Raw genomic sequence first — 27,729 nt, forward strand, 5'->3', positions numbered from 1 at the left:
TGCTTGTATGATTTACCATTCCGTGCCAATTTGGTACTGTTACAGTTTCATTTTCCACCGTGGGGCTGATAACGGCCACTCTTTGGAATGTAATACAAAAGCGTCAGTCGTTTCCTTGGTAACGCAACGGTTTACTGATGATGTGAGATGTAAATAACGACCTCATTATAGAGGATGATCAGATATTTTTATTAATTTGTGTTTACGTCGCTTAAATAGCGCTTAGCCAGTTATAGAGAAACTGGTAGCCAGGCAACAGACAAGTGACCAATCCTGAGTGGCGACATCACTTCACGGATTCTACCAGCACGATTTACGGTTAGATAACCGTGCCGAGAATTCTGGGCCGAGAACGGTTTGTAATCGTGCCGTGCCGTACCAGGCTCCAGTGGAAACACAAGTGGAACCGTTCCTTTTCATTCTAAGAACCGTTCGATCTGACAGTGGAAAAGCGGCTATTGATCATATTTAGATAATTATTATTAACTATTATTATTTTATTGGGTCTTTTCTTGCTGCTGCCACAATGTTATAAAATCAATATGCCAATAGAGTCTGTTCATTACAGTGATTTTACCATGATTAAAGGGATAGTTTACCCAAAAATGAAATTTCTGTCATTAATTACTCACCCTCATGTCGTTCCAAACCCATCTTCGTAACACAAATTAAGATATTTTTGATGAAATCCGAGAGGTTTTGCGCACAAAGAGTATTCTCGTCGCTTCATAGCATTAAAGTGTTAGTTCACCCAAAAATGAAAATTCTGTCATTTATTACTCACGCTCATGTCGTTCCACACCCGTAAGACCTTCGTTAATCTTCGGAACGCAAATTGAGATATTTTTGTTTAAATCCGATGGCTCCGTGATCCCTACATAGGGAGCAATGACATTTCCTCTCTCAAGATCCGTAAAGGTACTAAAAACATACTTAAATCAGTTCATGTGAGTACAGTGGTTCAATATTAATATTATAAAGTGACGAGAATAAAATAAAATAACAAATTATTTAGTGATGTTCGATTTCAAAACACTGCTTCAGGAAGCTTTGGAGCATAATGAATCAGCGTGTCGAATCCGCAGTTCGGAGCGCCAGAGTCACGCGATTTCAGCAGTTTGGTGGTTTGACACGCGATCCGAATCATGATTCAACACGCTGATTCATTACGCTCTGAATCTTCCTGAAGCAGTGTTTTGAAATCGGCCATCACTAAATAAGTCGTTATTTTGTTTTTTCTGGCGCACCAAAAGTATTCTCGTCGCTTTATAATATTAATATTGAACCACTGTACTCATATGAACTGATTTAAATATGTTTTTAGTACCTTTATGGATCTTGAGAGAGGAAATGTCATTGCTCCCTATGTAGGCCTCATGGAGCCATCGGATTTAAACAAAAATATCTTAATTTGTGTTCCGAAGATCAACGAAGGTCTTACGGGTGTAAAACGGCATGAGGGTGAGTAATTAATGACAGAATTTTCATTTTTGGTTGAACTAACCCTTTAAGGTTGAACCACTGCAGTCACATGGACTATTTTAACAATGTTTTTACTACTTTTCTGGACCTTGAATGTGGTAATTACGTTGCTTTCTCTTGGGGATCAGAAACCTCTTGGATTTCATCAAAAATATCTTAAAATTGTGTTCTGAAGAAGATGAACGAAGGTCTTACGGTTGTGGAATGACATGAAGGTGAGTAATTAATGACAGAAATTTCAGTTTTGGGTGAACTAATGCTTTAAGGAGTTACTTAACCATGGAAAAATCACTGTAATGCACAACCTTGTGTGGCTTATTGTTTAATTCTACACATTTAAAGAAATTTTAAAGCTTCATTCAACAGTTTCAGGCCAAACAGAATAAGTTGTGATTGTTGTTGTGGGCAGTTCACCAACAAAATGTAATGATTTTTGAATTCCAGATTTGTCACCCTAGATTTTCTTTTTTTTTTTTTTTTTTTTCTTTTTTTTTAACTTAAAGCCTGAGATTTGTTATATATAACCAAGTCTGGCAGCAAGCTTGGCTCTAGACACTGCGGCAAGAGTGAAAGAACAAAGTTGAAAGCGTCTTGGGATCTCATGAAAATCAAAAACAAATCTTCTGGAGCAGCAAGGTTAAACCTACAGGCCCAGTGGCCCTTTGAAGTAAAGAGCAGTGTTGTTAATTGTCGGAGCTGGCTTAGCGAAAGGTGGTAACAATTTAACAAGAGTGTAGGGCAGCAGGGTGCTGGACGCGTATCAGGTGTTTGCAGATGTTGTGTGTGGAACAGAGGAGGGGAGGGTACTCCAGAGATGAGAGGTCAACTTAACAACCAATAAGTCTTTGTTTGCTCTGCCAATCGCACTGTAATTGGCCAGGGAGTGAATAGAAGCCCTGGGATTGGACGGATGGACTGGTTACTGCAGCTATTTTTACTGTATGCTACTAGACAGACGTTAGCAATTATACCTCCGACATATATCTGCTCCGTGCTATACACAGTCGATTAGAGGAGAGCTCTTTCTCTCGCTCTCTCTCTCTCTCTCTCTCTCTCTCTCTCTCTCTCTCTCTCTCTCTCTCTCTCTCTCTCACCCAGCAACAGGTTTCAAATGTAGCGTGGAGGATGAATGAGTCTCATTGGCTGCGCTCATGTACAACAGCCTGGGAAACTTTCTCCCAGCTCTTTGTCAGACTGCCGTCCCGAGATACACGCTCGGGACGCTGGTGACATTTACGGTCACTCACCTCCCATTTGAACCTTCTGGGTCTGTTGTTGTATGTTACGTTTGCCAAGTTTGTGTCTGGTTTGTACCATTTCCACATGTTAAAAATTAACACCACCTGCATTTCTCTGTTGAAGGCCTGTTTGCTTGTGAGTCTGTTGACGCTGACTTCATCATAAACTCTGTCTAGCATATACAGTACCATTTTGAACCAAGGGGTCAAGGTTTGGCTGGTTAGCATGGTCCAGTTAGCACCTGTATTCTGTATTGAAGGACCTTCAAAATTAGTCATGCATTCAGGGGAAAAAAAAAAAAGAGAAAAGATTCAGATATTAATTTAAAATGTTTTATTTTATTTTTATTTTATCTACATATTTTAATATGAAAATTCTGATATTGTATTTTATGTTATGTTATGTTATGTTATGTTTTATGAAGGTGTGCTGTGGTATCTGGCACCAAGATGTTAGCAGCAGATCCTTTAAGTTCTGTAAGTTGCAAGGTGGGGCCTGCATTGGACTTGTTTGTTCAGCACATCTCACAGATGCTCGATTGGATTGAGATCTGGGGAATTTGGAGGCCAAATCAACACCTCAAACTCGTTGTTGTGCTCCTCAAACCATTCCTGAACCATTTTTGCTTTGTGGCAGGGCACATTATCCTGCTGAAAGAGGCCACAGCCACCAGGGAATACCGTTTCCATGAAAGGGTGTACATGGTCTGCAACAATGCTTAGGTAGGTGGTACGTGTCAAAGTAACATCCACATGGATGGCAGGACCCAAGGTTTCCCAGCAGAGCATTGCCTTACACATTGCATCACACTGCCTCTGTCGTCTTGCCTTCTTCCCATAGTGCATCCTGGTGCCATGTGTTCCCCAGGTAAGCGACGCACACGCACCCGGCCATCCACGTGATGTAAAAGAAAATGTGATTCATCAGACTAGGCCACCTTCTTCCATTGCTCTGTGGTCCAGTTCTGATGCTCACATGCCCACTGTTGGCTCTTTCGGCGGTGGACAGGGGTCAGCATGGGCACCCTGACTGGTCTGCAGCTATGCAGCCCCATACGCAACAAACTGCAATGCACTGTGTATTCTGACACCTTTCTATCAGAACCAGCATTAACTTCTTGAGCAATTTGAGCTACAGTAGCTCGTCTGTTGGATCAGACCACACGGGCCAGCCTTCGCTCCCCACGTGCATCAATGAGCCTTGGCCGCCCATGACCCTGTCGCCAGTTCACCACTTTTCCTTCCTTGGACCACTTTTGATAGATACTGATGACTGCAGACCGGGAACACCCCAAAATAGTTATATTTTAATATAACAAAAAGTTATTATATACAACGTCCTATGTATCTATCTATCTATCTATCTATCTATCTATCATTCTATCTATTTTTCTGTCTGTCTGTCTGATCTATCTGAGAGGAGCTGTTCTTTGCTGTAGTTTCCTCAGTGTTTGCTTTTCTTTGTGTGTGTGTGTGAGTGTGTGTGTGTGTGGAAGTCGTTTTGTTGAAATAGCGTGTCACACTAATTGCAACTGGAAACTCTACAGAGCAGAGGCAAGTAGCTCATAGCCGCTGCTGTTTGCTAAGAAATTACAGAACTCTTAGTTACAGACTCAGGCTTAGTAGTTAAAGGCTCTTGCAGCACCCTCGCAGCACACTGTGGATGTATAGGGGTGTTTGAGTAAACTAATTAGAGGTCAGTAATGTAGAGACTTTTATGCCATCTGTAATTAAAATTTGTTTGACTTCAATCCAGCTTTCATTCACAGCGCACACCACTTAACATAAAAAGTTAAAACACTGTATTGTGTTCACGTAAAATGTGGATGTTCGAATGAAATTAGAGCCCAGGCTTTGCCCTGTGCACAACCAGTGAGGAACAGAGAGGACGTGTGTTTGTTGGGTTCGTTAGTGTTTCTGCGTGTGCTGGATTTCACTGTGTGGGTGTTGTGGCTTTCAGACTTTAGACTGGACTAAAGACAAAAGTGGCGGCAGAGAGGCGCAGAACTCCCAGTGTGCAACATGGACACTGTGTTGATCCTCAAACAGAACATCTAGTGAACAGCAATCTCTTTATTTTATTCTTTTGCTTTTCTAACCTCTGACATCACCTTTATGATGGATATATTCAGTTTTTTGGTTTAAACATGATCCTTTTCACAGAATTTCAGTTTAAATGTTATTTTATTTTTTCTCTAATTTATATATATATATATATATATATATATATATATATATATATATATATATATATATATATATATATATATATATATATATATATATATATATATATATTAACGTCTGCATGAAATGGAAAATGCATAAACAGGTTGCTCTATATATACATTTATAGAATATACGAATATAGAATATTTATATCACATCCTCCATTGTCCTCATCCCTTTTCTCCTCCTGTTTAATCTGTTTTCCTTTCTTTCTCTTTCTCTCTCTCTCGCTCTGTCTTTCTCTCTCTCTCTCTCTCTCTCTCTCTCTCTCTCTCACCCCCCTGCTTCTTTTCCCAGTGGGGGTGTTGTTTATAGAGCATTATAATTTATAACTGAATAGAGTGGATTTAATTTCAGCGCAGAGCCTCGCCAGCAGGGCGCCAGGCTGCAATCAGAGGAATCAGTGCGCTGCGAGCCCTGTTGAATGGAAAGTATTATCACCGGCCACAAACGGACACTGTTTCTCCTTAAACAACTCCCTTGATGCTCCGTGGGTCCGGCTTCTCTTTCACTCCTATTCCTGTTCCTGTTAACCACCCTCCCTCCCATTGTCCTTCAGTGCCACTTCCCTTGCTATTTCTCTCTCTCTCACTGTCATCTCTTTTCCTCTACATCTTCCTCTACATTTTCTAGTTTGCTCTCTTAGTTCTTTGACTTCAGTGTTTGATGAGCTTTTCTGACAGCATCTCTCGTAATGGATCCAAGTTCTTATACAGCTCATCTGGCACTACAGTTGTTTATACATCTTAATTTGACCTCTAGGTTGGAGACTGAACAGTTTTTCCCAGTCGTTTATGCCACTGGCAGGACAGTAAAGCCATGGATGCACTAAGAGCAATAATATGTAAACTTTCAAGCATTACTGGTTATATGTGTGTTTGTGTTTAGCAGTGAGGTTTCTGTCTTCAGTAGGTTTCAGTATGACTTGTTATTGCAGCCTCAAGTAGTATTCTGCTTCATGAATGCAATACTTCATCTAAAGCACTGGTATTCTGGTATAATTAGCATGCACACAGTATTAATGATGTAAACTACAAAATTAAAAGGATAGTTCACCCAAAAATAAAAAAATTCGGTCATTATTTACTCACCCTCAATTTATTTCATACCTGAATGAATTTCTTTCTTCTGCTGAACACAAAAGAATATATTTTGAAGAATATGGGTAACCAAAAAATTGATGGACAGCATTGACTTCCATAGTAGGAAAAAAAATACTATGGAAGTCAATGGGTTCCATTAACTGTTTGGCTAAATGATGATGGAACTTTCATTTTTGAACAAACTGTCCAATTAAATTTGTATTCATTTTTTTCAGTTCAAATTTTGACTCATTTTTATTCTTATAAATTTGTAATGGAAAAAAAAAAAGCAAAATAGAAGCATGTTCACTGTAGTTTTAGCCTTTTTGGATCAACTGGATATACTTTAATGTAGTAAATTTGCTGCTAATGTTGTTTTGTGAAAGTCATAAATGTCCCATGCTGATATTCAAGTTAGCCTTGACACTGTCACTTTCCGACTACTTTCTGACTACATCTTTATTCCTGTGCTAAGTTTTGTCTGGGCTTTGCTTTCCGCACTCAGCATGGCTCGATTATACTGATCATATTTTAAATGGAGCGCAGCAGCCAACTCTCTCTCTCTTTCCCTCTATTCAGCATAATTAATACCTTGCATTTACACTGACTTAGATGAACTCAACTGTTTTTTTCTGTCTCCTCAAACCCAAGCCATGATTGCAAAAGGGTTTGAGAAGCTTTATGGACTTCGAAGAATAACACGCTGGTTTGAAAAAGAGAGAGGGAGCGAGAGCGAATGGGTTGACATCAAAAGCCACAATTAGCTCATTACTTTTACTTGAAGTTTGGAGACCACATAAAATGAAAGGAAAAAGTCATTTCTTTCCTCTCACTCAGTGTTTTCTCGAAGGACGCTAGCAGAGCGGGTTCATAGGAAGGGCTTGTCTAGTAAAAAATCTACAGTATGACCATTTTTATTATCAAATATGTCCCAATAATCCTTATGGGTGATGCCTGTTTTTCCCATCGTCCAGCAGTGGTGGCATTTTGCTTCTGTCCTACTCAGGATTTCACATGATGTGCTTTACATGAGCTATTTTCTTGTCTTAAAGTCACAAAACTGTCAAAAAGTGATATATGCGGAAGAGTCTTCTGGTTTGACTCTGGATCCGTTCATTTACATTGGCTTTTTTTCAATCTGGTTTGCAGAAACACAAACAAATTCACTAGCTTATCCACTGCTGGAAAACACCAAATAATGTTTTAAGGTGGAAAAGCTTAAAAAGTAATTAAGAAATTGTCTTTTTTTTTTTCTTCTCCAAAATCCATTCAGCATGTTTTAGTTAATTTTTTCCTCTTGAGTAGTTTTCTCATTCTAAGGCCAGTCCGCTGTAGTTATTGCTAGAAACCTGGGAAGAAGAACCAGGCCTGTCTCAATTGCACCCGTCCCTTCCCACTGTATCAGGACAGAAGAGCGTCCAGCCTTAATCAAAAGTTAACGATTCAGTGTAGGATGTGCCCTGGGCAACATTAGGGTGCTTCGTTATTGCTAGTGTACGTGGGTAATTTGCAGAACGGCCTGAGTCAATGGGAGTTTGCTTTGTTGGCGCTGGTTGGGGGAACACATGTGATGTGCCTGAAAGATCAAAACACACACTTGATGAATGTGAGGGCAGAGCCTGGCAGAGGAGGGGAATGCCCTCTAATCCCGGCTTTGAATCACTGATCAAGGTCGTTCTCAGTTCATTAAATTCTGCTGAGAAGCTCGGTCTGAGTAAGCAGCACACGAGTACACAACACACACACTCTCGCAAACACAAGACATTTTCACCTGCCCTTGGACAGACTTTGCGCTTTGTTGGTTATGATTTGTGTGAGCATTGTGGTTTATTAATTAGTCGCAATATTTACCAAGCTTTGCATTATATGTTAAACTTAATTGACAGAATTTGTGACAACTATGATTACCACAATAAAAAATTTTTTTATCCGACTCATCCATCGTTTTCTATAAAAAAGCAAAAATCAAGATTACAATAGCCGCGTTTCCATTACCATTTAAATTGCGCAAATTGAAATTGCGAATTGAAAATATGCCCAATGGAAAAAATTCCCATATATCGCAAAAAAGGTGGTTTTTCAGGCAATTTGAAAAAGGAATGTTTTGCAAAACTGCAATGTAAACAGTTATTTTGGATGTATAGGTCACCTGCTGTATGTAAAAGTCAATCATTCTTTAAAGAGTGTGCGGTATGTTTGGACAGAAAACGAGAGTTCTTCATTAAACTCAAAAGACAAAAGTATTACAGGACTACTGGATTCTAAACAACAAAGAAATGCCACAATTTGAATTTATCAAGACCTCAAAGCAGATAGGAGGGAGGAACACCCAGAAACACCTCATACGTGGCCACTCCCAAGTATAAGGGGCTTTCCTTGCTGTAATTGCTTGGATAACATGCCTGTCTCCTTTGATTAAAAATAATGGCTAGTGCAGTGGCTGCGATATAAGTAAACCTACCAACATCCGTTGCCATGATTTTTGGAATGACTTTTAAAAAATGAAAAAAAAAGACGTTTTAGTCTTAAAATATCTCAAAAGTTTTGCGCAAATCTGTAATGGAAACGCGACTAGTGAGTAACTCTCAATGGAAGTAAATGGGCTCAATTTTTGTAGGATTTACAATGAAAGCAAATAGGTCCAATTTCTGTAGGATTTACAATGGAAGTGAATAGGCCCAATATTTAGAGGATTTAAAAGCAGAAATGTGGAGCTTTAGAACGTTATAAATACATTTACATTAATCTACTTTAAACTCTTGTATTATTTGAGCTGTTAAGTAAATGTGTTGTCATTGCAACTAAATTTAGGTATAACTAATAAGCAGAAAAGCATTTTTTCCACACTAAAATTATGTTATTGTTGTACGTTAATTATATTATTTTAGATTTACGGATTCACCCCATTCATTTCCATTGTAAGTGGCTCACTGTAATGCAGATTTTTTTCTTTCTTGTTAAAGAAAATGGGGACAAGTGAAAATTGATTTTTGTGGTAATCAGCATTACGTCTTAAATACAGTCAATTGAGCTTAACTTGTACTGAACCCGGAATATTTCTTTAATGGTTTACCAAATAAGAGAGAGAATCCACCCCTCTCTACGGCTACATGATGGTGAGCACGCCGAAAGTCATCCGTCTGCTTTACGCTTCATGTGCTCCACCTTTTCGCCCATCTGTCCGTGGCTGGAGATATGGAGGTGTGGGGGCGGATGGGGTGGAGATACTGGCTGTCACGCAGTTGGGCAAGTGCAGGGCATCTGGCCATGGCCTGAGGACTCAGGCAGATCTTGAGTGTAAAGATCTTGTCATCTCCTGGGTGGGTAAGCGAGCTATGAGTGTATGGGGGAAACCCTCTGTTTGTGTCGAGTTTAATGCGTTCTGCTGGTGCAAATGTGCTGAACGTGTATAGTTAATGTAACGTATATGTTGGACTATGTGGTCGTTATACAGAAAGCCAGGTGCAAATGAATCCATAATTAAATAAATGCATTAATGCTTTGAACGAGCTACATTTATCCCAGCAACAAACTATGATAGAAAGGAGTTTTATCAGCATGAACCCGACTTTAAAGCACGTTTGGAGAGAACATGAGTTTACATCAAATCTCTGATCTTCCTGCGGGCGTATGGCAAAGGGGGAAGTTGTTTTAAGTGCGGAAATGGCTTAACTTGATTTAACTAACAGCTTCCACATAGCCCGCTGCTTAAGATGCGAGGCCGGCTTAATGCACTGGACTCAAATCAAACCCAGAGTCATATACTGTACAGAAAGAGTGCTGTGTTCACTTGCCATCTCAAGCCCTGCCACTCAAAGTCAATATCCCAGAATGCCTGCCGCACTTAATTTCATTTTCATGTAGTGACAGATGCACTGCGTGTTGATCCACTAGTACTTTTTTCTGTTCTCATGTGATTTGATTTAAATTTTTACAGCACACGCACACCTCTGTTATGTTTCCTGGGAGATTATGGCATCCAGAGGGCCGAAGCTCTATACAAGACTAATGCATTACATGAGAATACCAAGCACGCACTGATATAGCCAGTAGTATTAATTTTATTTAACTTTTGTCTTTTGATTATTGTATATATATATATATATATATACACACATAATATACATTTAGTCGACATTTTGTCATATTGTATTCATTCATTTATACAATCATATTTTAGGTAGTTTATTTTAATAATTTACATTTTTGTTAATGGGACAGGCACATTTTATATACTAATTTAAACACTCATTGACATTTAACAAACACTGGAGAAAACAACTGTAGCTGTAAATATTTTTATGATTTAGTTATTCGTTGTCCATGTTTCAGTGCGTTGTTATGGAAAGAGCCTGTCCACAATGTGACTTACACATTCTGACTGTCATGTAAGGCCCTGTTTACACCTGGTATTAAAGAGTTGGTTCACCCAAAAATGAAAATTTTCAAAATCAACTTGTGCGGTATGCGTACAGTCATCTGCCGGAAGCTAGTTATTTGAATTTATAAAGTTTTAAATATGGATATTTTTCTTACAAAAATGCATCGCCTTGCCTCAAAAGGCCTTAATTAACCCCCTGGAGCAGTATGTGTTATTTTTTATAAAAGATGGATGAAATTTTTTTGGCTCCGCATTCGCTACTATTATAAAGCTTGAAAGGGCAAGGATATTTATTAATATATCTCCGATTGTGTTCATCTGAAAGAAGATAGTTATATACACCTAGGAGGGCTTGAGGGTGAGTAAATCATGGGATAATTTTCATTTTTGGGTGATATATCCCTTTAAGGTGCGTTTTGGTCAATCAGATCACAAGTAGACGAGGGAAATACATTCCCAGTTACACCTGATGTTTTAATCCATCTTTTGTCCACCTTCGACCACTTCTGTCCTGATTTCTTTGAGGTGAGGGGTCTATGGGTGAGTAAATGTGTGGGCTTTTCAGATCTTTTGATCTTATGGACGAAATAAGCCAATGCAATTTACATATGAACCCGCACGGAGATGACGGAAAAACAAATGGAGAGCAGCAGCTTTCGTTTCAGCTCTGATTGCCACAAGACCACACCGAACGGGTTGAGTGGTTGTTAGAAATCAGGAATGGTGAGAAAAATGAACATGGTCAATTGTGCTTGCTACATTTTTTATCTTCAAACCAAACCAGACAAAGTTTAAATCCCATCTGGCTTGCACACTTCCCGTAATGTTTATGCATTAGGTCAGTAGGCGGAGAGTAGTAGTCTTTTGTGGCTGTTCAAACGTATTCGACCACATGAGCATTTACACTACGAAAGCAATCCGGTCGTATGCGTTTTCGACTACCTCTGGAAGTGGTCGAAAGTGGACAAGCTCAAAACGTTTTACACCCGGTTACACTTGTATTTAGCGTCGTCCACTTGTGATCCAATCGACCAAAACTTCTTAATACCAGGTGTAAACAGGGCCTTAGTTTAAGTTCACTTGCGCATTCACGCCATTTAGCAAAGCAATTCAGTTTATCTGTGTTCATTTACAGCTCACACAGCTCAAACGAGTTAATCCCCAACATTTACCATGATTGAAGTATTTGTAATGATCATATACTTTCTAGATTCTTTATATCAAAAATCATTGTGCTTTTAATTAAAAATATTAAAATTTCATTATAATATGCATCTTCCGCCTTTATTTTGCATGAAAGATTGTGTCTAACAGCAGCAGTTCCCTAGCGAGGTCTTTGACCCGTAGTCCATGAGTCTGGCAAGAAAGTCAGGTTTTAAAAAAATGGGAGCAAGTACGATGGAAGAGGAAATTTGTTTCCCTCAGGAGCGGAAGCAGAGAAAGCCGAGACAGTTCTTTTGCCTCCAGAGTCACATCTGTATGGTGTCTTGGCACGGGTCTCCTTCACATTACCTCTACCTGGCTATCCATGATCTTACATATCACAGCCAACTCTTTTATTCTGAGAGTAAGAGAGAGAGAGTGAAGTAATGTTACTGGCTGTGCTGGCCTGTCGTCTTGTTTTACGTTTTGGCAGACTGCACCATGACGCATGGGCTTGCATCTCATTACAGCAGGAGTCTGGGGCTCGTCTCTCTAATCAGCGGGCCTGCTTATGTCTTTGGTGTCGGACCTGGGGAGAGCAGCGCCGGTCCATGTTTTCAATAAAATCCCTTCGATGGGATCTTTTCCTCGGCTGTATCAAAGGATCAGGGAGCCACAGGGTATGAACTGGAGCTTAAAGGGATAGTTCACCCAAAAATGAAAATTCTGTCATTGTTTACTCACCCTCATGGTGTTTCAAACCCCTCTGACTTTCATAGAACAATAAAAAAAAAAGAGACGTGGACTCATGGAGTGTCAAAGCTGCACTTGAAAAGTGGAAGGTTTATAGAACTTGTGCACTACATTCCAAGTCTTCTGAAATCATATGATAACTTTATGTGATGAATAGACAGAATTTAAGTCATTATTGGCTGAAAATCTTGCTTGACAGCTATGGTCACCATTTGATTTCCAGTGTAATGGAAAAGAGCAGCTTGGGTAATGTGCTGTAAAGATGACAGTTAACACCATTTTCCTTTGATTTGATGATATTTAGCAAATGAATTGATTGTGCAAGCAGTGTGGCAAAGGTTTAGTTGTTTCGAACCACTCATTGCATTTTTCCCACCTCCACCCATTTCTTTACAGCCACGTGCCCATTCCTGCTGGTGACCCAGACCGATGCGCTGACCCTCGTCATCATGACAGTTAGGACATTTTGTCTGTCTGCCAGCTCATCTTGTGCATTTTAATACTTAATTTGTTTGTGTTTCTTTTGCAGCAATTTTTACTTTATTTGTGATAAATCTAGGCAGTGAATATAACAGAGGAAGTAAACAGTGCACATTGACGGTTATGTTAGAGCATTAGTGAATCATTTCCATATATGTGAGTGCGAAGAGCTAATTTAAAGTCAGTCAGATTTCATAGATATCTCAATTATAGTAAAACCCTGCATAAATATCTTTATTGTTTATACTTGTGGGTGAGCACGAATGCATCTGGAAGCCAATAACGGCTATGTTACCCGTTACACAAATTAGGTTGCCGTTTGTTACATCTATTTTGGCAAATTAGCTGGAAACGGACGACCATAAACAGCTGTTGTTGTTGGACTCAGGCGTCTGTGTGTCCCTCCTGCTTGTGTGTTTGCGTGAATGTGTGTGAAGGAGAGGAAGAGGGGGAGAGGAGACTCATTGTATTGTACTGACCCGGTTTTGTCCCACAGGCTTAACCCCTGCTCTTCTCTAGATTAATTTTGCATGTGTTTGTGCTTTATGGTGAGGCGTGGGCTGAGGGGATTTACCCTGTTTGACACCTCCTCATATACAGTGTGGGGATTGTATTCACATTGTGCTTGCAGGATTGTCTGTCGCCTTCTGATTATGAGGGGAAGGGAGGGGGGGGATGATGGTCCAGGTGGCTGTGGCAGAGTCAGTCAATCCGTAGGGTCTCTCTCACCATCTCTCCATCCATCTCTCTGGATGTGGGTTTTACAGCTATTGATTCAAACACCCGACATCTGTGATGTGATCTCTTACAGGAAACCGTAGGTTCCGCCAACAAACATGGTTACAACAGTTATTGATACTTTTATAGAATTATATTTAAAAAACATAAATTTGTACTAAAACGCATAAATTGTATATATTTTAAATAATTGTTCTATTTTTATAACCTTTTATTTATTTGTTTATGTTAGACACAATGCAAGACTCTATTATTATTGTTGTTGTTGTTGTTGATAACAATATGTATTGTATTGTCTTATATAAATAATATTTTTATTTATAAAAACATTTATTTATTAGACAATACAATACTTTGTTGATATTAATATTATTATACATAATCTATATATTATAATCAATATTCATTCATATTATCAATAACAATAATAACAATTTATTTATAATTATAATTTTATATTAGACACAACACAATACATATGTTATTGTTATCCTTAATATTATTTATTAATTACATTATTACAATATATGTATTGTGTTGTGTCTAATATAAATAAATAATATTTTTATTTATAAAAACATTTATTTATTAGACAATACAATACTTTGTTGATATTAATATTATTAAATATAATAAATATATTATATTATATTATAATCAATAATAATTCATATTATCGATAATACTAATAATAATTTATTTATAATAATCTATTTATATTAGACACAAGACAATGCATATGTTATTGTTATCATTAATAATATTATTTATTAATTACATTACAATAATATGTATTGTATTGTCTAATATAAATAAATAATATTTTTATTTATAAAAACATTTATTTTGTAGACAATGCAATACTTTGTTGATATTAATATTATGTATAATCTATATATTATCAATAATAATATCAATAATAATAATTTATTTATAATAATCTATTTATATTAGACACAACACAATACATATGTTATTGTTATCATTAATAATATTTATTAATTACATTAATCAATTATTATTAATATATTAATGTATTTTTATTAGCCAAAAACAATATTTGTTGGTGATATTATTAATATTATTAATAGTATTATCAACAACAACAACAACAATAATATTATTATTATTATTATTATTATTAATGTTTTGTTGTAATTTCAATAAATATTATATATATATATATATATATATATATATATATATATTAGACAGAATGCAGCGCTTATTGTTGCTATTTTTATTACTGTTAATAATAATAATAATATGTATTCTTGTATTTTAAATAATCATTTTAAAAATCTTGTCCACATTATAACACACAAATGTACCCTTATACTTCACCCTGATCTGTGTTCATCTCACATCTGTACGGACTCTTAATCTCTGAGCTTGATTAACCCATCGGCTCTGCGTTGCTCTGCCTGCAGCCGGACCACTGGGGCTCAGACTGATTTAGCCACATTGATGGCACTTTGCCCAGCTTCAGCTTTAGAAAGACCCCCTGAGCCTGTTCTACTGCTAAGAGTTTGCTTAAACACATACGAATGGGGTGGCACTGTCGGTGTTTCGTAGCACGTGCAGTACATGATGAACAAATCATACCCTGTTCAGAACACAACCACCAACTTTTCCAAATTTCACAAATGTTTACTTGCCCTGAGGGTACTCCACGGGTGAGAGATGAGAGCACGCCTGGTCCCAACCCATGAGACATAGACGGAACAAGAACACGGCAGAGTACTGAAAGAAAACTTCCCTTATGTTTCCCCTCTGGACTGGTCAACCCTTGTTCCATTACTGCACCAGACACTGGTTGATATTTTCAGCTGGGTGTTTCTTCTCTGCAGGGCTGGTGAAGATTTTGCACATTCTAGATTTATGCAGTGCTTAGTGTTTCCTGCCCTCACCCCAGCCACACTCCTCCGTGTAGCTGCATATAAAACAGGCTGGATATATTTATATCGTGGTCTCTGAGCCTGAGGCAGAGGCCCCTCTCCAATACCTCTGGAAGAGAGCAGCTTTGACTCCTCAAAGGTCAGTGGAGTATCGAGGTATCGAGATCCGGTTCTGGAAACTAATTTTCATGTATGTTTATAGCTTTTTTTAAAAATTACTTATACAAAAAGTGTCAATATGTAAGCTTTAGCCATTTTATTACCTTTCACTATTGTGCTAACTTCAACCATAAGCCATGCAAATAGGTGTCTAAGAGCCCTTGACTGACAGCATCTTACGATCATCAATTCTGGCCCTGTGAGGAGCAGCGCCTAAGCTGAGAGAACAGTTCATCTGAAGGTCATGATGGCCTTGTTTTCTTTTAATTGAGTTAAGATGGCCAAATAAATGGTCTGCAGGCTAGCACAATCATTACCCTCACTCAGCGTCTACACACGGGCCACTCACACGCCACTTACTCGCTTTCACTGTTCTGACAAGTCGAAAGAGCAACAGTCAAACACACATGTTTCTCTTGTGTTTTAAACACATACTTATAGCCTTCATCTTTTTTTATCCCCGCCGTGCTGTTCTTTGATGTTCAGTGAATCTTCATGGCGGTTTACCTCACATCTTTGCTGGCTTTTTACTGGGATTCACTCGCTGGTGTTAATGTGCAGTCTGTGTTTCCCGCTAATGTCTTTAACGGACAGAGAACACTCCAGCAGCGGTATGACTCTAATAAGCTAATAGCACAGTCTCTTGACAGGTCCATGAGAGTTCATACATTAAATGGATAAACACAGCCTTTCTTTTCAATGTGCATTTCTTTCCCACACCACATAGACTCGCTTAGGAACAGTGTTGGGGGAAGTTACTTTCAAAAGAAACGCGTTACAATGTTGTGGTATTTTTTATGAAAAGTAACAAATTATGTTATATTGTTACATTCTTTGGAAAGCAACATGTCACTTTACTTTTACAGCATTTTTTTTTTAAATGGGAAGTGCTATTTTTAAGGCTATATATATATATATATATATATATATATATATATATATATATTATAGGCTATACCACAAAAAGTGTGGCATAAATATTTACACTGGAATCAGAATCACAGGAAACTTGTCACTCCTCTGAAAGCTACATTTTTGATTTTTTTTTTTTTTAAATATTGTGCAACCAATAGAAAAGTTTTATTTTATATATAATAAATTTATAATACTTTAAGTTTTATATTTTAAAGTTATATTTTATATTAAATTTGATAGGACGGAATTTTCCGGCTTTCCGTGTTTTCACTGTTATACGGTAGGGGGCGCTATTATGCATCTTCTGAAAGAGTACTGAAAGGGTTAGTTCACCCAAAAATTATGTCATTAATTACTCCCTTATGTCGTTCCACACCCAGAAGACCTTCGTTCATCTTCAGAACACAAATTAAGATATTAGTGAGCCCTCCATTGACAACAAGTAAATTTACACTTTCAGTACCCAGAATGGTACTAAAGAAATATTTAAAACAGTCCATGTGACTACAGTTTTTCAACCTTAATGTTATGAAGCAATGAGAATACTTTTTTGCGCCAAAAAAAACAACAACTAAATAACGATAACGACTAAATAACTTTATTCAACAATATTTAGTGACGGGCGATTTCAAAACACTGCTTCATAAAGCTTTACAAATCTTTTGTTTCGATTCAGTGGTTCGGAGTGTGTATCAAACTGCCAAAGTCACGTGCTTTCAGTAAACAAGGCTTTGTTACATCGTAAGTGTTTCAAAACGTTTCGGAAATTTTAACGGTTCACCACTGGGAGGCAGTTCGTAGATTTGTTAAGCTTCGAAGCTTCATGAAGCAGTGTTTTGAAATCGCCCATCACTAGATATTGTTGAATAAAGTTGTTATTTTGCTTTTTTGGCGGACAAAAAGTATTCTCGTCGCTTCATAACATTAAGGTTGAACCACTGTAGTCACATGAACTGTTTTAAATATTTCTTTAGTACCATTCTGGGCACTGAAAGTAGAAATTAACTTGCTGTCAATGGAGGCCTCACTGAGCCATCGGATTTTATCAAAAATATCTTAATTTGTATTTTGAAGATGAGCAAAGGTCTTATGGGTGTGGAACGACATGAGGGTGAGTGATAAATGACAGAATTTTCATTTTCACAAACCCTTGAATCTCCGGATAAAAACACGGGCAAAAAGAAGCAGAAACAAGTGATAAAAGCATTGCTTATGCATATTGTAGTATTTGAAAAACAAAACAAAAAACAAAAAAACCCACTATTTTCTCAGCTTAATGTTCAAATTTTGTTTTTTATTTTTTTATGAAACTTACCCTACAATTAAGTATTGATCAAAAAGTAACCTAATCCATTGAGCTACAATGAAACATTTATTGTTTAATAGCAGAGGCTCTGTTCTTTCTTTTGAATTTTTTTTTTGAAATTGCATGTTCAGATATTCATACAACAAAATATTCTGGGGGCCATGAAATTTTTGTGAAAATGATCAAAAACGCTGGCGGTGACTGGCAACTTTTTAAAAAAATGCTGGCGGGGAAAGAGTTTAAAAAAAAAAAAAAAAAAAAAAAAAAAAACCTTAACTTTAACATATCACCCCCAACATTGCTCAGGAATAATGGAATAACTTGCATGCTTGAAAAAGTGTCCACCCGGCATTAAACACACGCTTTTTTCTTTCCTTTCTTCCTTTGTGTTTTTGTTTCTCTGCAGGTATATCCTAAAGGACGCTCTTTCTGCCGTTTATCATTTCCGCCTTTTCTTTTTATTATCAATTATTATTATTTCCTTTTTTAAGCATGCACATCCACTCCATCACTCCTCCCCTTTCATCCTCCTTTCCTCCCTTCATTTCCTTCATTGATTTACCATCAATATGTGTGAGAGTCAAGAAGAAAGGAGAGGAGTGGAGAGAGGAGAGGACGAGAGAGAGGAGGGCCACAGCCCAGCCCAGCACCCCCGCCACCGGTGCGCTTAGGGACGCTAGTGCAAAAATGTGGATCAAAAAGCAACTAATGACCGCCGTGTAACCAACACTTACCTACAATGCCAGTTGGCTCGTGTTTTGCGAAATTTTCAGACTGAAAGTTATGTTCAAAATGGCCTCGGAAGGAGGAGTATTGCACAATACCGAATTCAGGGCTGTGCCACAATGTAGTTTAGGTGGCAACAAGTCGTGATTTTACTGTGTCAAACATAGCCTGCAAATAGCACAAACATATCAGTGTTCATTAGTAAATGAGTTGATCTGATAGAAGTAAAAGCACAAAAAGCCAAATGTATGTGTACATTTGCTCCCCTGATCTGGTGACATTTATTATCTACTGTATAGTGGAGCTTCAACTGGTGTTCTGAAGCTGCCAGCTATATGGATATGTTTTGGAATATACAGCAATATTATTTGAAAAGACAAAAAAGCTTTAGATGAGTAAACTGTCATTGACAGTACTGGAGTTTTCCATCAGGTTCATTTTTGCAGTTGTTTGATATAGATGTTATCTAGTGTTTGAAGTGTACATCTAACACAGTATACTAACCAGATGCAAAACAATACAGCGATAATTTAACTCTCCTTGTTAATCAGTTTTTGTTCGAACCAGTTTTTCTGCTCTAATGTTCATTATGTCCATAAGGCCTATAAGCCTGTTTTTGAAAGAAGTTGCTTATGCTCACCAAAGCTGCTTTAATTAATCAAAAATACAGTAAAAACATTAATATTGTGAAATATTATTGCAGTTGTTTTCTATTTTAATATATTTTAAGATGTAATTTATTCCTGTGATGACAAAGCTAAATTTTTGGCAGCCATTACTCCAGTCTTCAGTGTCACATGATCCTTCAGATATCATTATAATATGATGATTTACATTTCTTGTTATTATCAATAACAGTATTATAATGTAGCTGAAAACAGTTGTGCTGCTTAATATTTGTGTGGAACCATGATGCATTTTTCAGGTTTCTTTGATGAATGGAAAGTTCAAAAGAACATCATCTATTTGAAATGGAAATCGTGTTAAATGTCTTTACTGTCACTTTTGATCAATATAATGTGGCCTTGCTGAATAGCAGTATTAATTTCTTTAAAAAAAAAAAAAAAAAAAAAAAAAAAAGTACATTAATATGCATTTCTTTTCTTTTCAATTCATTGTATTTTCCTTCTTTACATTCAAATTCAAAATCACAGTTTCTGTAATTGTGATTTTTGCGTTCATTGTGAGCAGAGAAATTGCTGGACGCTAGTTAGAACATATTATTTCATTCCAGGGATTCTCACTATAACCCATGTCCTAAAAAGGCACGATTGACCACTGGTTATCACTTAGAATTTATAGCACAAATTCACAGTATTGCTGCTCAGTATGTTGTAAAATAATCTGTTTAAATAATAACCCCTGGCCATGTTTGCTCTGTGATGTTACTAATGCCATAACTGGTGAAGTTGTGTCTATATTCGGCGTGCGTCTAGAAAAATAAAACAAATTGAAATATTTATGCTCAAAAATGTTTCTTCTTTCTGCTTTTGTGCCCCAACTATCCATTTATCATTGGCGTGTTTAGAGTGTGCAAGTTGCTTTGTACATATCAGCTTGTTGGAACACCACCTGTGATGCTGGAATAGATTTTGGACAAAACCTGTGTTTAACAGACCTCACTGGCTTCATGTGTGCACCCGTGTGTAAGATACACAAGACAGTAGGACTGAAAAGTAGGATGTGTTTGTCTGTGTACTGCATTTTTAATGAATGAAGTCTTGCTGTGTTTGAACTTTGTAATCATCTGCAGGATATTGGCAGGCGGCTGCAGCTTTGTGCTGTATCTAAATTGTACCAAGTGTTCATGTCTTTCCGTATCCCTTGATATCACTGGAGTTCTTTTATGAAGGTGGAGAAAGAACAAAATCGGCACATGCTCCTAGACATCCCATGCAAGTTAGCATCACCATTTACATGGATGAACAGAAGCTATATTACTCACCTAAAGTACAGTAAGGCCTGTTTTCATCAGGCGTTAAAGGGATAGTTTATCCAAAAAAAATGAATATTCTTTAATTATTTACTCACCCTCATGTTGTTCCAAACCTGTATGATTTTCTTTCTTTTGTGAAACACAAAAGTAGTTATTTTGAAAATTGTTTGTCTTTTTTGTCCATACAGTGAAAGTCAATGGGGTCCAAAAGTTGATCCAAACATTTCTTATTATCAATGTTGAAAACACTTGTGCTGCTTAATATTTTTTATGATTACCATGATACATTTTTTGTAGGATTCTTTGATGAATAGAAAGTTTAAAAGAAATGCATTTATTTGAAATTGTAAGATTATTAAAGTTCTTACTGTCACTTTTCATGGATTTAATGCGTCCTTGCTGAATAAAAGTCTATAAAACATAAATCTTACTCACCCCAAACTTTTAAATGGTAACTTTGCTCTTTTTACGGCATTAGAATTTATTTGAATTTCATTTCATTTCATTGTAATTCTATTTCCTTACATTTAAATTGCGGTTTCTGTAGGTGTCCACAAAATGTGTTTGGTGTCCACAAAAACATGGACAAAAACAGTTGAAACATTTTTAAAAATATCTTCTTTTATGTTCCGCAGAAGAAAGTAAGTCATACAGAATTGAAACGACATGAGGGTGAGTAAATGATGACTGATTTTTCATTTTTTAATGAACAAACTCTTCAATGCCAGGAGTAAATGACAGTCCAGTCTTCGACTTAAGTGTACAGAAGCCTTACCATGAGTGTGAACTTTTTTTTCTCCGAATTGTACATGAGCGGGAAACAGAAATGAGCATGTGATTATGGATTGCTGTGAGGATGGATCTCCTCCAGCTGCTCTGTACCTCCGGTCAGCCCTCATCTCACCAGCCCATGTCCCGGCCAGCTCCATCCGCGACCGCAGCGTTCAGAAGCTGCCATTTGTTTAGATAAGCCTTTGATACTGAATTTTATACTTCTTGGCTTCACATGACGGCAAAATCCACTTTTTAACTCTTTCACGCCGCGCCGCTGTGCTTTGTAATAAGCTGCGACGATTATACGATTGAAAATATGCTCTAATCGCTCATGTGTTTATTTTGGACCACGATACTTGGCCAAAAACAATACCAGTCAAAACAAAGCAGGGGTTATGTGGACTCGCAGTAATTTGCGCTGTCTGTGAAGAGGTTTTTGCCTCCCTTTGAAGTGTCCGGTGCCCAAATTACAGTGCTGCCATAATGAAGTATTACCATGCAATTACCCAGCGGTGCGCTACACACAGCAGCCGAGCGGAGAAAGTGCTGAGAATAGTGTGTGTGTGTTGCAGTGCCACGCTGTGAACAGGACGGTTTGGCTCTACAGTGGGCGGCCCTCACCTGAGGTGGCCGGGCTTGATGAATTATGGAGCGCCGGCAGCCTCATCAATACTGCAACGAAAGCGCAAAATACTCAGCCTATTGGCACCAGCCTACGCGTTAACGGCCAATGTATTTTTAATTAACACCGAGCCTTCCTGCTTCGTTTGACAGTTGCCGTAAACATGACAGAGGGTGGTGACAGCTATTTCTGGTGCTCAGGTAGCACAAAGGCTTTTAAATTTTCACAATCCGAGACGCCCGCCTTGTCTTTGCGCTTAGACCCTTGGGCCCCTTTCTCCTCATCTGAAAAAAGAAAAGAAAGGGAAAAAGGAGCACAACCAGGTCAACACAACAGTACGTGCCAGCCATTCAGAGATGGTTTTTAATTTGTTGCCGCTTGCTGCAAGTTTAGGGAGTAGTATTATTGAGGCTTCCATAGAAACCGAAGTTACACATCATTGGCAGTTGAGTCCGTGAAGAAAGAGGAGGTCGACTCCTCCCTGTTACAGACGCCTTGATTAAAACCAACATAAGAGAGAGAGAGAGAGAGAGAGAGAGAGAGAGAGAGAGAGAGAGAGAGAGAGAGTGATGAGACAAACCACATGCTTAGTGACTCATACACACCAGGCCTGCAGCAGATGCACGCTCTGAGATCTCTAATCAAATCTCAGTTTAGTACATTGTGGAAGCATTCTGAGACACAAATTCACTCTTTATGTCAATAACGGAAGTCATCACGGGTTTTCTGAAGCGGAATCTCCTCTCTCGCACTTACCTCAGCGTTCCAAACCGGTCGCAGGCCTCTGCTATCGGACGCTCGGGGTCAGTCGCGGCTGAAATGAGAACCAGGGACGGGCGCGGGGTCAGCAGCTGGTGGAGGATATGGCAATCATTTATAAAAATATGCTTTCCCAAGCCCACAAAAACAAAAGCCCCAAACTCAACAGCTGGGAAGGGTTGGGAGTAGCCCCAAGGCTGGCAAGTTCCCTTCCAGATGGAGAGGTTAGGCCGAGGCTAGCCAGGCAGCTTCACTTAAACTTCCGATTCCCATTAGGCACAGAGAAGATTGCAGGGGAAGGGAAGAGGAAGAAAAGCAATGAGCATGACTGCTCTGTTTTTTCGCCCCGCTTAATCAAATAAAGCAGGAAGCTTCCGAGACGGAAGAATTGTGTTTATTGATACTTAAGCATACTCGGAGTTTGTTTGTTTTCAGAATCCTCTCTCTCGCTGTGTGATATTGGTATTTGTGGTTTAGTCATTTCTCTTTTTTTTTTTTTTCTGCAAATCTTTTTCTGGGAGAGTTACGTTTTCACTTTTTTCTGTTATTATTAATGATAGTAAATTTTAAAAATAGAACCGCTGGGAAATTTAGCAAAACCATTTGGAGTTAATAGCTAGGCCATGTCAAATAACGAATGAAACAGGTCTTAAATAAGAATTGATGACCTTTTCCCGGTCTACTGTTGATCTGACACCCCACGCAGCACAGAAGTAACGGGTCCTTTTGTGGATATTAAGTTACCAACGGCTCAACTCTTTTGAAATGTGCAATTGCTGTCTTAAAGGAACTCCAAAACCCAATGAAGACGGCCCCTTAATAAGAGTAATGTACACACTAAAGCCTCGGGAATAGATCCACAGCACGTAATGCGTATCTTGTGTGAGCCGGTGTCAGGAGCTAGTGGCTACAGAAAGACACGAGGGGAAGTTGACACGGGGTCCACACAACCTGGCAACCTTTTGAAACCGTACATGTGATATTCATTGAGAAAGACTCTGAACGTTTACCGCTAGAAGGCCGGGCTGCTGATGTATTAAGCTCTATGAGGTCTGATGGGAATTAATCAATGAAACGGCAGAAGCCTGAGCCAAGTTTGTACCGCTCCTTCAAGCCCCCCAGCAAATGTCATATTCAGTTTTTTATGGAAATATGGAAAAACTCCATTTACAGCCTGTCTGAAAAAGTAATAGTGTGTTTTGTTTAGAAATGAAACAGCTCTTAAGGTCGTTTTTTTAAACGCACACTTTTTGTATGAAGGCAGTGGCTTAGTTATTATTATGAAATGTGGATTTGATTTTAATGCACATGTGTAAAAGCAATTGAAATCAGATCGGATCACACTGAAGACATTACCATCACCTCAACTGGCCATTTCTGGATATGCTCCCATATATATGAATGATCTGAAACCTCACAAGTGAGTGGTGACTGTCTAGGTTGCCATTACACATTATACCAAAATATTTAGAGATATTTCATGATCCTTTTTGTCTCATTTTGGCTGTATATGTTTCTCCTGAGTCTGTAAGGTAATCCAGCACCCCCTTAAGCCGACGACCATCGACCCCTTTGGGCTGTAAACACACCAGCAGAGCTCAGGGGTCATGACCTCAGGGCCTGGTGGGGTCAGAGTGGCGGACAGCAGGGGCAGCCATCACAGGCCCATTACTGCAGGAAATTGGAAACACTGACACAGCTCAGACGCGGGCAGCATGCGCTCTGACGCCATTTGTAGCGCCTAATTGTGCCATAATTAAGATGAACTGAAAGGGGGGATGGGAGTGGTGCTGGAAGGAGAAGCAGACAGGAAAGAGGAAAGCTATCATCACATTTCACATGCACGCATTAGAACGCTCATAGTGTTAGTGGACGTGACTGCAGTGGTGTGCTTTTTTTTCTCTATTTCTCTTTTCTTTTTTTTCTTGCGATGCATATTTAATCTCCCTTTAGGTTTAGTGTCAGGATGTATTATGTTTTTTGTCATCTATTTTCACATATTAGGTCACTTATTTGTACAGCTTATTGTGATATGGCACTTTAAAATGCTTCATTGTTATATATATATATATATATATATGCTTATTATGTACACTACCGGTCAAAAGTTTGGAAACATTACTATTTTTAATGTTTTTGAACAAAGTCTTTTATGCTCATTAAGGCTGCATTTATTTCATAATAAATACAGAAAAAAACAATAGTATTGTGAAATATTATTACAATTTAAAAATATGGTTTTCTATTTTAATATACTTTAAAATATAATTTATTTCTGTGATGCAAAGCTGAATTTTCAGCATCATTACTCCGGTCTTCAGTGTCACATGATCCTTCAGAAATCATTCTAATATGCTGATTTGATACTCAGTTATTATCAATGTTGAAAACAGTTGTGTTGCTTAATATTTTATTGGAACCTGTGATACTTTTTTCAGGATTCATTGATGAATAAAAGGTTAAAAAAAAACAGCATTTATTCAAAATATAAATCTCGTCTAACAATATAAATCTTTACTATCACTTTTTATCAATTTAACACATCCGTGCTTGAATAAAAGTATTAATTTCTTTCAAAAAAAAGAAAGAAAAAAAATTACTGACCCCAAACTTTTGAACGGTAGTGTATATTGTTACAAAAGATTTCTATTTTTAAATAAATGCTGATATTTTTTAACTTTTTATTCATCAAAGAATCCTGAAAAAGTATCACAGGTTATAAAATAATATTAAGCAGCACAACTGTTTCCAACATTGATAATAAAGCAGCATATTAAAATGATTTCTGAAGGATCATGTGACACTGAAGACTGGAGTAATGGCTGCTGACAATTCAGCTTTGCATCACAGAAATAAATTATATTTTAAAGTATATTAAAATAGAAAACCATAATTTTAAATTGTAATAATATTTCACAATATTATTGTTTTTTTCTGTATTTATTATGAAATAAATAGTAATGTTTCCAAACTTGTGACCGGTAGTGTATATATAAGTACACACACATAAATGTATTTATTTAAGAAATATTTACGTTTACATTTATATATTTATATATAATTTATATTATATATAAGTATAAATATCTTACTTTTTTGTTAAATATATACATGCATGTGTGTGTATTTATATATACATAATAAATAGGCACAGTACACATTTTTTTTTTATGTGTTTAGTCACGATTAATTGTTTGACAGCACTAATATACACTAATATATATTTAAATAATATAATTATATGATAAAGCATTTATATATACAGTGTGTGTATATATATATATATATATATATATATATATATATATATTAATAAGTATTTACAAAATATATGGATAATTTTGATGGTTTTAAACAGATTTTATATTAGGCGTCAACTGGCAACCCAACATAATACCAAAGTTGTCCTTAAAAACAATTTTTGATAATCAAGGCAATTCATTTAATGAAATGCATTGTGGGTAGCATAAATCATGTTTATACCATAATAAATGTAGAATGGGTTGTATTTTCTCTGACCTTGCATAATTTTGTTCATGAATTTTGAAGATAAGGGGAAGTCACGCAACCACATTTGCTACTTTCTATGAATTGACAAATTGCTGCAAAGTTATCATTGCTTTTTTGATATATATATATATATAATTTTTTTTTTTTGTTCCATTTTAGTGAAAAGTCAGCAAGCTTATTTATTTGTCATAATAATGATTATTTTTATTCATCTTTGGGTTGCAACCCACCAGATGAGAACCACTGATTTAAAGGACAATTTTAGATATGTATTACATGAACGAAAGAGGAAAAAAAATTGCCAAGTTTAGCTGTGTGGTTTGCAATTTTGCCATCAACTTATATTACATAAAACAGGCCTGCGACCGCAGCATAGCGATCCTGTGTAACACAAGACCGTGAGTTCTGGGGCCACCGATCTTTCCCCATTTGCATGTTTGAAACGACAGGGCCTCACCTTTTAATGAAAGAAAGCAGCTCCCTTCCATGTTCATTTCAGCCATGTTGAATTAGAATAAAGAGCTCTGTGCTTTCTCAGTCAAACTCTCATTCTCACAAATTTTACTACCTAAAACCTCCTGTCTCACGCTCCGCTCAAACCAAACCTCTGATCAGAGTCAGATGAAATCAGAGGTACATTCAAACATGGATTGGAGTGGTCAGATATGATGTTTGTTTATGTGTGTTTGTGTGTCAGAAAGAAATGAAGGGCAGCCATTGGCCTCCTCAGACCGGGCCGCCCTGTAAACAGACACCTACCCGGCAGCTGGGCACTTGGCAGCTGGACAGGCCTGCGTGTAGAGAAGGACACTGACCCCACCGTCTCGCTGTCTCCACCCACCCACACACACACACACGCTCACTCACAGAGGTCTGTGCTACCCCTTCCTGTGGCTCGGCCGTGACTTGTCCCGACTCCCACTGTGACAGACAGCAGTATGTTTACTGGCTTTCCGGAAACCTCGACAGGAAGAGCATATCTCTCCACTTCCAAATTTTTATTTTTAAATCAACACTTTGTATCGTTTATTTGTGCCCAACAACAAGCCAGCGTGATTTATTTTGTTGTAATCTAAAGCGAGCGTCTCCGTTTCCTAAAATAAAGCGCTGGAAATGCCTGGAAGAATGTAAACCAAATGCAAGAGAAATTATACAAATACAGATAGCAGCAAGCTCTTAGTCAAAATGTTTTCTCTGAAGTGTGCTGGGGAGCCTCTCGAGGCTTGCCAGGAAAACACTCAAACTTCTCTTTCTTCCTCTAAGCTCTTGCTCGAGACCTCCTCCTGGAGAGCTCAAGTACTCGTTTTAACAGCTAAACATGCTTTTATCTAACACATCAGCTTTTATTTTTACGATGAGGATGACACATATAATATAATTATATGATAAAGCATTTATATATATAATATATATCAAACGATTGATCACAATCGCATCCTAAATAAAAGTTTGTTTACATAATATGTGTGTGAACTGTATTTATATTATGTATATATAAATACACATACATGTATATATTTAACAAAAATATATTATATTTAAATATAAAATATTTATATTTAATATGAATTATATATATGTATGTATAAATACAGTCA

The 27,729-nt window shown here is 37.5% G+C and overlaps 1 protein-coding gene across 9 annotated transcripts in view; it reads left to right on the top strand.

Annotated features, from left to right (window-relative positions):
• The window catches only part of bcas3 (BCAS3 microtubule associated cell migration factor), a 261,158-nt gene that overhangs the window by 134,890 nt on the left and 98,539 nt on the right, over positions 1–27,729 (top strand). The window contains exon 24 of one of the 9 annotated variants that reach the window (XM_051863589.1): positions 18,211–21,082. The exons of the other annotated variants lie outside the window; for them this stretch is intronic. Within the exon in view, the coding sequence (XP_051719549.1) occupies positions 18,211–18,221 (11 nt within the window). The 3' untranslated portion in view covers positions 18,222–21,082. Of the gene's footprint in view, positions 1–18,210; positions 21,083–27,729 lie in introns of those variants that run through there. 9 annotated transcript variants of the gene reach the window in all.

This window comes from Ctenopharyngodon idella, chromosome 15 (genome assembly GCF_019924925.1).
Source record: "Ctenopharyngodon idella isolate HZGC_01 chromosome 15, HZGC01, whole genome shotgun sequence".
NCBI lineage: Eukaryota > Metazoa > Chordata > Actinopteri > Cypriniformes > Xenocyprididae > Ctenopharyngodon > Ctenopharyngodon idella.